Below are 11,583 nucleotides of genomic sequence, written 5' to 3'. Positions count from 1 at the left end.
AGGTAATAAAGTTGGGCTGTATTTGCTATACCCAGGTGCCCTGACTTACCATCTTGGTTCTCTAGCAAACACATGCTTCTCTAAGCTTGCCTTTTTACTTGGGACCTTCTTCCTGCCAGACACTACCGTTTGAGGCAAGTGAGTTTTCTGCATGAAGGGCTTCTGCACTTCCCTCCTCAGGCAAGTCTCCCTATTTTGTCCATTTTTATTCTTAGGCACATCAGTTGTACATTTCTGAAGCCTTTGGTCCTTAGGAAAGTTAATAAAAATCTCTCAGCTAAGTCTGAGCGGATCTTTGGAGCCCAAGAGAGTTACACTCAATTTTCAGTGGAAAAACATGTGTTGGACAAGCTCACATGGGGGATGTTAAGAGAAATTCCATAGTGCACTTCTTCCGTCCCTGCTGCGTGTGCTTTTTGAGTAAGCCCCTGGTAGGGTTCGATTCCCAGGTGCTGAGGATTAGTGCTTGCTCAGCCATGGTAGTTCACTGCCCTTTAGGAAAAAGAAGCATGAGCGACCAGAATTGTATCAATTGACCCTGTGTATTTTCTCTGTTTTTCAGTGTCTTGTTTTGAAGAATTGGGGTGGGGAAGTGGTAGGTAAGATTCAAAGTAAAGGAGAAAATCAGTTCTGGAATGTGGGGTACTTTGCTTCAGGTACAAGCATCTGTCCTGAATATGTAGGAACACCTGCTTCACATGTGAGTAGATTTACTTTCCTCTCCATCTAATGAACTCCAGGCCCTTTTTCCTTCTGCTTCCCACACACACCTAACCAGAGTCATCCAATGGGGATTGGCACCACTGAAAGAAACCCAGGGCTTCCCAGCTGCTCTGGGCACGGTGTTCGCCAGGGCAAGAGCAGGTAGGCAATGCGAATCCCCACCCAGGAAGAGGTGGGAGGGAAGAGGTGTCCAGACACATACCTTTTCTCTCCTGCCATACTCCAGGAACCCAGGGGAATCTTTGAAGTGATGTCTTTTATATTAAAGTGGAAGAAGAAGTTTGCCCCACTAAATTTCGCTTGTCATTGTCTCTTACTACTGTTTCTTATTCAGATCCGTACCACACTGCTGTTTCACACACGTGTATGTGGTTCTTATCTTAGCCTAACTCTTCCCAAGCACCAGAAGTCATTATTCTGTTTTTGTTTTTTTATGGCACTAGTGAATGAGAACCTAAAGTCTTAGAAAATCCTAACTTGAAAAGGAGTCTCTAATCGGCACGGTTTGATTATTTTACCTTTTCCCCCCTAAAGACTTGAATGATTTTCTTTCCTAGTGCTGTGATAGATCTGTAATAAGTGAAACCTTTGCTGCTATTTTCCTGGGTTTACAACAGTTTTCTTCTTCCCTTAAGAATAATTTATCTGTGTTTCTCTGATGACTGTTAATTTCTAACAAGTGCAGGAGAGGTGAGCCTGACATTTCTTCTCTTACTCCCCTCCTCACCCTACCCCCAAGTTACACACTAACCTCTACAACCTCTGTGGGATGGGGTGCCTCTCTTGGAGCTGGCTCCTGAGGCTCTGTGGCTGCCAGCACTGAGGGTTACTTCTTAATTTTGCCTTTCTCCATTCCTGTTTTATGACTCAACTTTCAAATGTCTCCCACTCTGGCCGCTTCCTTTTTCCTCCCAGGAATCATTTCCAAGTAACCTGCCTTGGGCATTTCCCAACTGCTCTCCTCACCTTTGCCCACCTTCCAGTGACCCTGAGAGCACAGACCTGAGAAATGCGGCCTGTGCAGAGCTCAGAGAACTGTGAGGACTACCCCTGCCCGTCAGACTCTGCCTGGGGACAGAGATGGATGGGTAAATGGTGCTGTGGGAGAAATTTTTATCTTCAAGCCAGGCTCTTTCGCCCCTGTACCCGGTGGCTCCCTCCTGTTCCCAGCCCTTGAGGGGGTAAAATGCAGAGGATGGTTGACTGGCAGGGTCTGGTACCAAACATCATTATCTGGCCTGCCTAAGCCTCCCCCAGCCTCTGGCCTGCCCTGGAGTGCTTCAGTGTGTGGGAGCTGCTGCTTACTGCTTCTCCACTAGGCCTGCCCAGCGCTTTGCCAGTCCCTGGCATCGACAGCTCCCCATGGTGACCCGACGCCAGGTTCCATTCGCTGTCCAAGTGACTGTTTCCACTACTACTTTTGGCGCTTGAGATTGCGGGGGAGGGAGGGTTATTTAAAATAAATAAAAGCCAAGGTGGCAGTAGAGGATTCCTTCTGCTTTAAAATCTTTGGACTAAAAAGAAATGTTTTTTATATATAAATACATAAAGTAAATTGTTATGTAACTATTCTTGTTTCCTGTATGTTCTAATTTTGTTTTATGATGTAATTAAAGGAAATAAGCTGTGAAGACTTTTCATTTTGCTGCGGAAATAGCCTGACTTGGAGCTGTGATTCTCTACTTTCTTGAACCCTAGAGCTGCACAGGCTCCCGAGGCTCAGTGAAGGGGCTTCTTTTTGGCACCCTTATATTTTTTAATAGAATTTAAGTAATAACCTTTAGTTAATAAATTTTTAGTAGCCTTTCTTTAATGCACAGCTCTACTTGTCTAAGAAAAACAGAAGACATAATATAAATCAGGATTTCTAAAATTCTTGTCTTAATTTGATATAACAATTCATCCTGAGTTCCTTATCTGTGCAGACCATTGCCCTTACCTCGCCTAGGAACGAGTGAAGATGGTTAAACACAAGCTCCCAAGTCATTGCCTGCCCTCCACCCAAATGACCTGAGTGACCTGCTGTCTCATCTTGCTTTTGAGCTGTAAAGGTTAAAAGAGGTAATGATGGCACATTGTAAGCACTCACATGTTACCTGCTTTATTCCCTTCATTTCAGCAAATAATTCAGTGTCTGGTCTGTGCTGGAGGCTCCAGTTGAGAGATACACAAAGGTTAATGAAATGGGGCCCCTATCCTTTTGGTGGAGATGAGCAGGGGAGCCAAATCTGCAATCAAAGTTTACATCTCAGGGTGTCTATCCTGCCATGAAACGCCCTCAGGGAACCTGTGGATTCATAGACCTCTCTTGAAATCCACTCATTCTGCACGTGGTAAAGGCCTGGTCTGGGTTGGTAATTTGGGTGAGGCCACCGGGGTTACAGGGGTACAAGCAGTTGTCCATGTTGGCTCAGCCCTGTATGTTGAGGGAGATACTTTTTAGGTCTTCAAGGATAAACAGACTTTCCCTTCCCCAAGGATATATATATATTTTTTTAATGCCCAAGGATATTTTTTCCATTGATTTTTAGGGAGTAGAAGGGAGGGGGAGAGACTGAGAGGGAGAAACATCAATGTGAGAGAGGCCCATTGATTGGTTCCCTAGCCCACACACCCTGACCGGCTGGAGATCCAGCCTGGAACCAAGGTACATGCCCTTGACTGGAATTGATAGCGTGACCCTTCAGTCTGTGAACCGAAGCTCTAACCACCGGCCAGGACCCCCATTCCAGCCAGTGTTCAGAGCCTTCTCCCTTCCTGCCCTCCCTAGCCAGAGGCTACCTGGTTTAAAACTCCCCAAAGATGACCAGTAAATGATTAAAAAGGGGTTAAGCAGAGGGTGCCTTGGCCTGTTTTCCAATCCATGCATATAGGTTTTCTCTCTTCAGTATTTTTTATTTTTTTTTTGTGATAAAATTTTGAGGGAAGGGAATGAAAAAAATAAGCAGCCCTAACCGGTTTGGCTCAGTGGCTAGAGCATCAGCCTGCAGACTGAAAGGTCCCAGGTTCGATTCCTGTCAAGGGCATGTTACGTTGGTTGCGGGCACATCCCCAGTAGGGGGTGTACAGGAGGCAGCTGATTGATGTTTCTCTCTCATCGATGTTTCTAACTCTCTATCCCTCTTCCTTCCTCTCTGTAAAAAGTCAATAAAATATATTTTTTGAAAAAGAAAAAAATAAGCAGAATAACATCACGTTTTAAAAAGCACTTAATATAAAATCGGTTTGCTGCATGGAAAAATATACACACAAAAATGAGTTTCCGGTGGATTGACCTAAAAGTGAAATGCAAAAATTTAAACTTTGAAAATGTTTGTTTATATTTATGACCTTAATATAGGGGAAGACCTAAAAATTAAAAGATTAATAAGTTCAACTGCATTTTAAAAATAAGACCCCATGGCCTCAGTGTTTAAGAAGAGTAACAGAATTTCCCAAATCTCTAGAACTGCAGTTTGAATAAGCACAGCGATTTGATAGTTGAATGGTCTTTCGGAGGCTTTAGTGAATAGTTGTTGCCCTAACTAATTGGAATAAAAAAAAAAAATCCAGCCAGATTTATTTATTCCTATCCCAGACTCTATCCCTTGCCCTAGTCTATAGTTTAGGCAGAAGACAATTCTCGAGAGGACCATATCATCAAGAAAATAGAACAAGCATTAAGTATATAAACCTTTTTAAATTAATTTGCAAAAAAGGAAGGGGTGAGTAGAACTTTAAACACAAATTCACTCATTGTTCAGCAGCACTGCTTGGGGCAAAAGCTCATCCATATTGCCAGGTTTCTTGCCTCACAAGGCTTGGCCAGTTTAGCTAATCTTGGGAAGCTGTGTCCCAGGTTCTAATAATTTGCTGCCGAGCAGTAAGAAATGTGAGCCTGGGGCTGCTTGCTGCCTCCCCAGGGGAGGGATACAGGACGGTTCGGCTCTTCACCTGGAGCCTGGAGAAGCATCGAGGATTTTCTGGAGAACCAGGCCGGCATCAGTTTCCTCTTGCAGCAGGGCGTCCCTGGGCTTAGGTCAGCACCAGGTAGTAGCCATCTGGATTCTGCACTGAAAGCAGTAAAAAGGGCACCACTGGGGTGAGGCTGGCCCCCAGCCACCACTAGGATGCACTCCCAACAATGAGCGGCCTGCAGCGCATCTGCCACACCCAGGTGTTCTTCCCCTCACCTCCAATCCACCTTTTTAGGAAGCCTCCCTGTGCACTGGAGCATCACAGGAGGGGCTGGGCAGGCATCCAGATAACCAGGACTACCAGCTGACTGGTCAGCAAGCACCTGCCCTTCCGTTCGATTGTTGCAGTTTGTGGGGTTTGGGGAAGGGGGGGGTGCTTACCTTCCATGGCAATACACTTATGAGAATGCATTTATTCAGTCACGTTTTTCCTGAGCAATAAATAGCTGTCTTTTTGCTATACGATCTCTGTCTCTGACACAGCTGTTGTCTCCCTCTAAAACTCCTACCTTTTTTCACCACGGCCACAAAGTACGATTCATCCTTAAGATTCTGAACCACCTGCAAGGGAGAAGGGGTCACTAAGACAATTCCGTTCTTATAGCCCAACGGAATAAGCTAGGGTAGGTAGGGAGAGGGAAAGGAGTGACCAGGCCTTCGTGGAGCCTTATAGGGAACCACCACCCCTTACCTGGTCGCTGAGGAGAATGAGGATACCCCCAGGGCCCTGGTGGAAGAGGCGGAGGATCTGATTGGCTGGGAGGTTCAAGAGCTCTGCCAGTTTTCCCATCAGTTCAATGGCGCTGAGTTCATCCAGAGAAATCTCTTGATAAAAACCTGGGGTGTGGGCAGCAGGGGGTCAGTGGGGAGAGGGGTCTAGAGGGAGCCCCAGATACCAGGAGGATGAGAGGGCATGGTAACAGCCTCATGGTGGGTGTGAGGGGAGAGAGTAAAGAAAGAAAAAGGCTTATAAACCCACTTAGTCTTCACCTCCTATTCCTCAACTTTGGGGAGGCCTCAGATTGAGGGGAGCCCCCAGTTGAAAGAGGAGATGGGACATCTACATATGAAGGACCGAAACCCAAGAACAAGATTATAATGTTCTAATCCCACATGCTAATAGAATGACAAAATCAGAAGGGGTTAGGGAGAGAGCATGGAGGAATAAACCCAGGGAGACATCCTGGAAGGAGAGGACTAGTCTGGTCATGGAAGGCAGGGAATGCAAGGAGGGCATGCGGGTCCCAGGAATGGTGGGGCACCACCCTTTCCCCAGGCCAGAAGAGGGTTCATGCGGCCACACCTGCGTTTCTTCTGGAGAGAGGCCAGAACCTCACCTAGTTCCGGGTTCTTAGGAACCTCCTTCTCTTGTCTAGAGGCCTCCTGAGCCACATACAAAGTCAGCCGGTGACGGATGGGCCTGGGCCAGGAAAACAGTCTCAGCCCTTCATATTTGGACCATCAGCTCCCGCTTGGAGCCCTCATCCCTGGGAGAGACCCCGCCCCTCCCAGGTTTCCAGGGAGAGAAATCGCCACGCATTTCTTAAGCATGTAATGAACGCTAGATTCCGGGGGAGAGGAGATAGGAAAATCTAACTGTCCCCAAAAACGGTGATGCAGATGGGATGGTCACAGGAGAGGTCACGGGAGCCTAATTTTTTACCCCAGCCCTGCCAGTCTGTAGCCTCATGCAGATCAGTGTCCTTTTGGGGCCAGTTTCTTCCTTTGTAAAATGAGGGCGGGGAATAAGTGGCCTTCAAGGTGCCTCTTGACTTGGACATTCTGCTAGCTGAATTGGTAGGTGCCACTACAGAGGGCAGGGGACCCTGTTGGCAGTGCCCAGCACCTGGCTCTAAGAGTATTGAAAAGGCGGATCCCGTCGGCAGCCCCGCAGATCTGGATAAGGTCCTGCCGGGTAAGCTTCAGCAGATCGGTGCCTGCAGAGGCAGACAGAGCCAGATTGGGGAAGACTCCTGGGATCGAGGCTGGCAAGGGACACAGTCCAACATGAGTCTACCAATAGCCCTAGTATATCCGGGTAGACTTAGAGCCACACCCCGGCTCTGCCACTTGCTGGCTGTGTGTCCTTCTGCAACGTATTGAACCTCTCTGAGCCCTGTTCTCAAGGGCGAGTGTGTAAATTATATAGGATAATATGAGAGAAGAAAACCTAGCAAGCATGGTGCCTGGCAACTCTTAGTCCTAAATAAAAGTTAGTTGAAGGGAACACAAAAGCCAGGACAGAGGCAGGCTTCCTGCTGAGAGTCCCAGCCTCACCTGTGAAATTGGCTAGTGTCCGGCAGTAGCTGGAGAACCGGTGGCGATGTAACCACTGCTGCGTCTCCAGGATGGAGGCTCCAGGGTTCAGATCCTGAGGCATGGAGAGGGCAGTCCAGGGAACACCATGAGCCCACGGACTGAGAACAAAGGGGAGGAGAAACAACCTCTGCCCTTGGGGGGCCCAAGTCTGAGGGGGGGGGGGGCTCATTCTGCTGGTGGGAAGTGCCGGTCCATGCAGGGAAGTTTTGTGATCTAGGGCCATACCACATCTGTCCACCAGGGGGCAGGGCCGCCCTATTCTGGAGCGAGAGAGGAGGTTGCTGAGGCTTTGGGAGAGTGGACAGGGATGGGGGTGTGGAAAGGGAAGACTCACCTCAGCTGGGCTGCCCCCAAAAGTGTCCAAGATGAATGGTGGTGAGCAGCAGAGCCTGTGGGGGAGCAGAGAGTCAGGGCCTCTTGGGTGCAGTGCAGCCAGTCTCCCACCCTGGGAGGCAGAGCTTGCCAGGTGTCATCCCAGGTGTTCCCCAGAAGCCGGGCTGAGCCTCTTCCCTGCCTCAGCACACCTCTCAACCCTGCCCCTCCTCCAGGCCTTGGCTGAGGAGCTCTTCACTCGCGCCCCAAAGGGCTGATGGGAGGTGCGCATCCCCACTCACCGCTCCGGGGACAGGAGTTTGCAGGAGTGGGGGGAGGTCAGAGCCTGAGGGCTGAGAGGCAGGTGGGGCTCTGCACTGGGCTCTGGCCACGGTGAACACTGTGGGCAAACAGTAAGGTCAGCATGGACAGTTGGAGAGCAGTGGCAGATGTCCCTCACCTCCCTCCAACTGCCTATTAAGAGTTGACAAGGGCCCGGCCAGTGTGGCTCAGTGGTTGAGTGTCGACCCATGCACCAGGAGGTCGCCAGTTCGGCCATTCTGATCAGGGATCAGGGCACATGCCTGGGAGGGCTGTGCAGGAAACATCTCTCTCTCTCCTTCCTCTCTCTCTAATATCAATAAAAACACTTTTTTTTTTAAATGTTGGCATCTACAAAATTAGCTGACAAGCAGATCTAGTTTCCACACTAAGCAAGAGAGCAAACTAGCCTGCAGGGCTGCCTGGGGGAGTTGGGCAGGCTTCCGGCGGAGCTGGCAGAAGCAGCAGCAGGAAAGCAGCTGCTCTGGGCAGAGGGAGCAGCAGTGAGGTGGCAGCGATGGCAGGCACAGGAGAGGCGGCCTGGAAGGCGGCCGCTCCAGGGAGTCTTGAAGTTGGTCTTTGCAGGAAACGGGTGGAATCCCGAGGGGCTGTGATCATCTTGAAGCAGCCACAGCCCTTGAGTCCTCAGTTTCCCAGGTGTAAGTGAGGACCTTTTCTCCAACCCTGCCCCCCAACACGCACCTCCACGAAGACCGTGCTCTCACAGGCAGCCTGATACTTGTCTCTCTCATGCAGGGGCTGTTTCTCAACCTTCTCCCGGTCAGTTTTCAGTTTCCGGTCAGCTCCTTTGGGCTACAGGAGGGAGACATGGAAATCTCAGAGGCCCCCTCCTCACCTGCACACTTCTCTTCACAGAAGGGGCTCTAACAAAGACATCCAGCCCCATCCCTCTGTGCACAGAGAAGGAAAGAGACCCAGAGCGGGGACCGCAGGCTGAGGATCCACAGCAAAGCAGGGCCAGAATCCACACAGCCAGCGAGGCAGGGTGACAAGCCCTGAGAGGGAGGGGAAGGGGCCCGGTGCTGCCTGCACCTTGAACACCTTGATGAGGCAGCCGGCCGAATGTAGGTGTTCAGGTGGAAGCCCCTTGTCACTGGGCTTGAAAGTGTCAATCTGGAGGCGGAAGGGGACGCCTTTCTCTCCACCCTTTTTCCGAGGAGTGAACTCAGTGCTGATGCAGTGAACCTGAGGCGGAGAAGAAGCAAAGAGGAAGCAGCGTGACTCCCGGCCCCACCTACCTTCCAGGGGGATTGCACCTAAAACCTGCGGCCTGCCTGTCACCTGTCAGCAGCGTCTATTCTTCAACTGTAACTTTATTAGGTTCTTTCCCTATGTTGTACTTTACTTCCCCATGATATATAGGACATTTTAATTAGCATTTTATGAGGTTGACCTGTCTACATTTAGTATCCTTATAAATTGTCTACTTATATCCTTTGCCTGTTTTCAGTTGGTCTCTCTTCTATTTTTTCTTATTGATATACTAGAAGCCCAGTGCACGACATTCGTGCACTGGGAGGGGGGGGGGGAGTGGGGGCTCCTCAGCTTGGCCTCCCGCCACGGCCTCTGGGCTCGCCAGCCATCAGCCTGGCTTGTGGCTGAGCGGCACTCCCCCTGGTGGTCAGTGCACATCATAATGACCGGTCATTCTGCCATTTGGTCGATTTGCATATTACCCTTTCATTATATAGGATGAGAACTTTTTATTATTAAGGCTATAACACACTAACAACCATTTTTCCCATTTGGGGTCTCCTTTTAATTTTGCCTAGGTATTGCAGACCATGACTTTCTTAGAAGCTAAGTCCTGTGTTTTGTAGTTTCTTCCATTGCTTTCATGTTTAACTAGTCCTTCCCTATGGTGAGAGTCCATAAACCTTTATCCATATTTTCCCCCCAAGGTGTTTTCTGGAAGTGATTGATTTTTACTGTCCCCTTACCCCCACCTAAACTCACCCTCCTTCCCTGGCTTCAGGCTCACCTGCAGGAAGAGAGAGGTCCTCTTGGTTGGGTCCCAGTGAAACTCCACTGTGTTGAGCTGTGAGGGCAGCACCTGGGGTTCTACCACCCCCACGGACAATGGCACATCTGCAGACACAGAGTAGCAAGCAGGAAGCAAGGCTCAGCCCTCCCCACCTGTAAGGGCTTTCAAGACAGACGGTGGCCCTAAAGGGTCCCTCCCCATTCACCGATGTCCAGGATGCGGTCCCCAGGCCGGCTCCATCTCCACCCGTCCAGCTGCTGCTGCTCCGTGTACTGCAGGCGCCGGTCATGGAACACCACACGCACCACACTCTGTGGGCACGGGAAGGTGGCGCTCGTAGGCATTTGGGAACCAGTTCCCATACCTGGGGTAGGCCAACCCTCCCACCCTCTCCCCACCTTGCTTCCCACTCCCAGGAAACATGGGACTTAGAATCACTAGATCTGTGTCCAGATGCCCACCTGCCATTCTGTGAAACTGGGGAGGTAATTTAGAGACCCTGAGCCTCAGTTTCCTCATCTGTAAAATAAGGAAGTTAATCCCTTCCCACTCTTAGTCACTCTACCGGGCTCTTTTCTACATATTTTCTAACGATAAGCAAAAGTTTACGTAGAAGATCACAGAGGTAGAAAGAAGCAAACCAGCTGGGCGGTGTGGGCTCAGGAAACAAGTTATGGAGGCAAAAGAGGGGTCCTTGGAGCTTAGGAGAGAAAGGCAACGGTAGCTGGCCTGTGCGGGAAGAAGAGGGGAGGAGAAAGGCAGGCGCGCTCTAGAAAGAGGGGTGCTAGCAGTCTTTTCTTTGCAGCACTTATCATTTTGCAATTTGTAAATCGACTTGTAATTGCATATAATTTGTGTAATTACAAGTTTGTCTCACTCAGTAGAATGCAAGCCCCCTGAGGAAAGGAATTACATCTGTCTCTTTACTGCTGAATCTCTAGCTCAGAGAATAGTTTCTGGGAATAAATGGGAGCTTAATGATTATTTGAGAGAGAGAGAGAGAGGAGAGAGAGAGAGAGAGAGAGAGAGAGAGAGAGAGAGAGAGAAGAGAGAGAAAGAAAGAAAGAGATGAGATGAGAGAGAAACATTGGTCCATTACCTCTGGTATATGCCCAGAATGGGGATGGAACCCGAAACCTAGGCATGTGCCCTGACCAGAGTTGAACCTGCAACCTTTTGGTGCATGGGACAATGCTCCAATCAAATGAGCCACCCGGCCAGGGCTAAATGAATAATTTTTTGAGAGAAGTAAGTATGTGTGTGAATAACACATATTTCCCCCCCCCCTTTTTTTTTCTTTTCTTTTTAAATTCTCACCTGAGGATATTTTTTCCATTGATTTTTAGAGAGAGTGTAAGAGAGAAGGAAAGACAGAGAAAAATATCAATGTGAGAGAAACACATCGATTGGTTGCCTCCTGCATGAGCCCTGACCAAGGCCCGGGCCGGGGAGAAGCCTGCAACCAAGGTACGTGCCCTTGACTGGAATCAAACCCGGAACCCTTTGGTCTCCAGGCCGACGCTCTATCCACTGAGCCAAACCGGCTAGGGCTGTAATATACTGATATTTCTATATCCCGGTTCTGCTACTTACTGGCTCTGTTTCATGGAAAAACACTTAACCTCTCTGTGCCTCTTGCCTGCACAATTCCTGCCCACCTCGTGAAGGCCAACTTAAAAGGTGGACCTGAGAGGGTTCTACCCGACAGTGACATCGCAGGGATGGCACTGGCTTCCTGCCCCGTGGGACAGTCAGACTCAGCCTTTGCCTGACCTGGGAGGGGATGCACCTACCTTCAGCAGCCGCGGCCACTGGGTGGCGTCACCCAGCTTGGCGTTGCAGAGCATCTGCACCTCATAGGACTGGCCTGGGAGAGATTGGGGGATGTGTGAGCCCCACTCTGAAAGGGCAGAGGTGGTGCCTGCCTCCCCAGTCCACCCTGGCACA

General features: G+C 49.6%; 1 protein-coding gene across 1 annotated transcript in view; it reads right to left on the bottom strand.

Moving 5' to 3' along the window:
- Nucleotides 1-3,948: 3,948 nt before the first annotated feature.
- LOC102435563 (transcription factor CP2-like protein 1) overlaps nt 3,949-11,583 on the bottom strand; it is an 8,543-nt gene continuing 908 nt past the window's right edge. Inside the window, exons 3-15 of the mRNA XM_023764342.1 lie at nt 11,430-11,530; nt 9,842-9,947; nt 9,634-9,740; nt 8,685-8,837; nt 8,334-8,444; nt 7,613-7,710; nt 7,333-7,387; nt 6,957-7,050; nt 6,526-6,616; nt 6,017-6,099; nt 5,371-5,516; nt 5,189-5,240; nt 3,949-4,775 (exon numbers count right to left, since the gene is read on the bottom strand). Coding sequence (XP_023620110.1) covers nt 4,738-4,775; nt 5,189-5,240; nt 5,371-5,516; nt 6,017-6,099; nt 6,526-6,616; nt 6,957-7,050; nt 7,333-7,387; nt 7,613-7,710; nt 8,334-8,444; nt 8,685-8,837; nt 9,634-9,740; nt 9,842-9,947; nt 11,430-11,530 — 1,235 coding nt within the window. The 3' untranslated portion in view covers nt 3,949-4,737. The remainder of the gene's footprint in view (nt 4,776-5,188; nt 5,241-5,370; nt 5,517-6,016; nt 6,100-6,525; nt 6,617-6,956; nt 7,051-7,332; nt 7,388-7,612; nt 7,711-8,333; nt 8,445-8,684; nt 8,838-9,633; nt 9,741-9,841; nt 9,948-11,429; nt 11,531-11,583) is intronic.

The sequence above is a fragment of the Myotis lucifugus genome, unplaced genomic scaffold (genome assembly GCF_000147115.1).
Source record: "Myotis lucifugus unplaced genomic scaffold, Myoluc2.0 scaffold_329, whole genome shotgun sequence".
Lineage (NCBI taxonomy): Eukaryota > Metazoa > Chordata > Mammalia > Chiroptera > Vespertilionidae > Myotis > Myotis lucifugus.
This window is presented reverse-complemented; position numbering and strand designations above follow the sequence as displayed.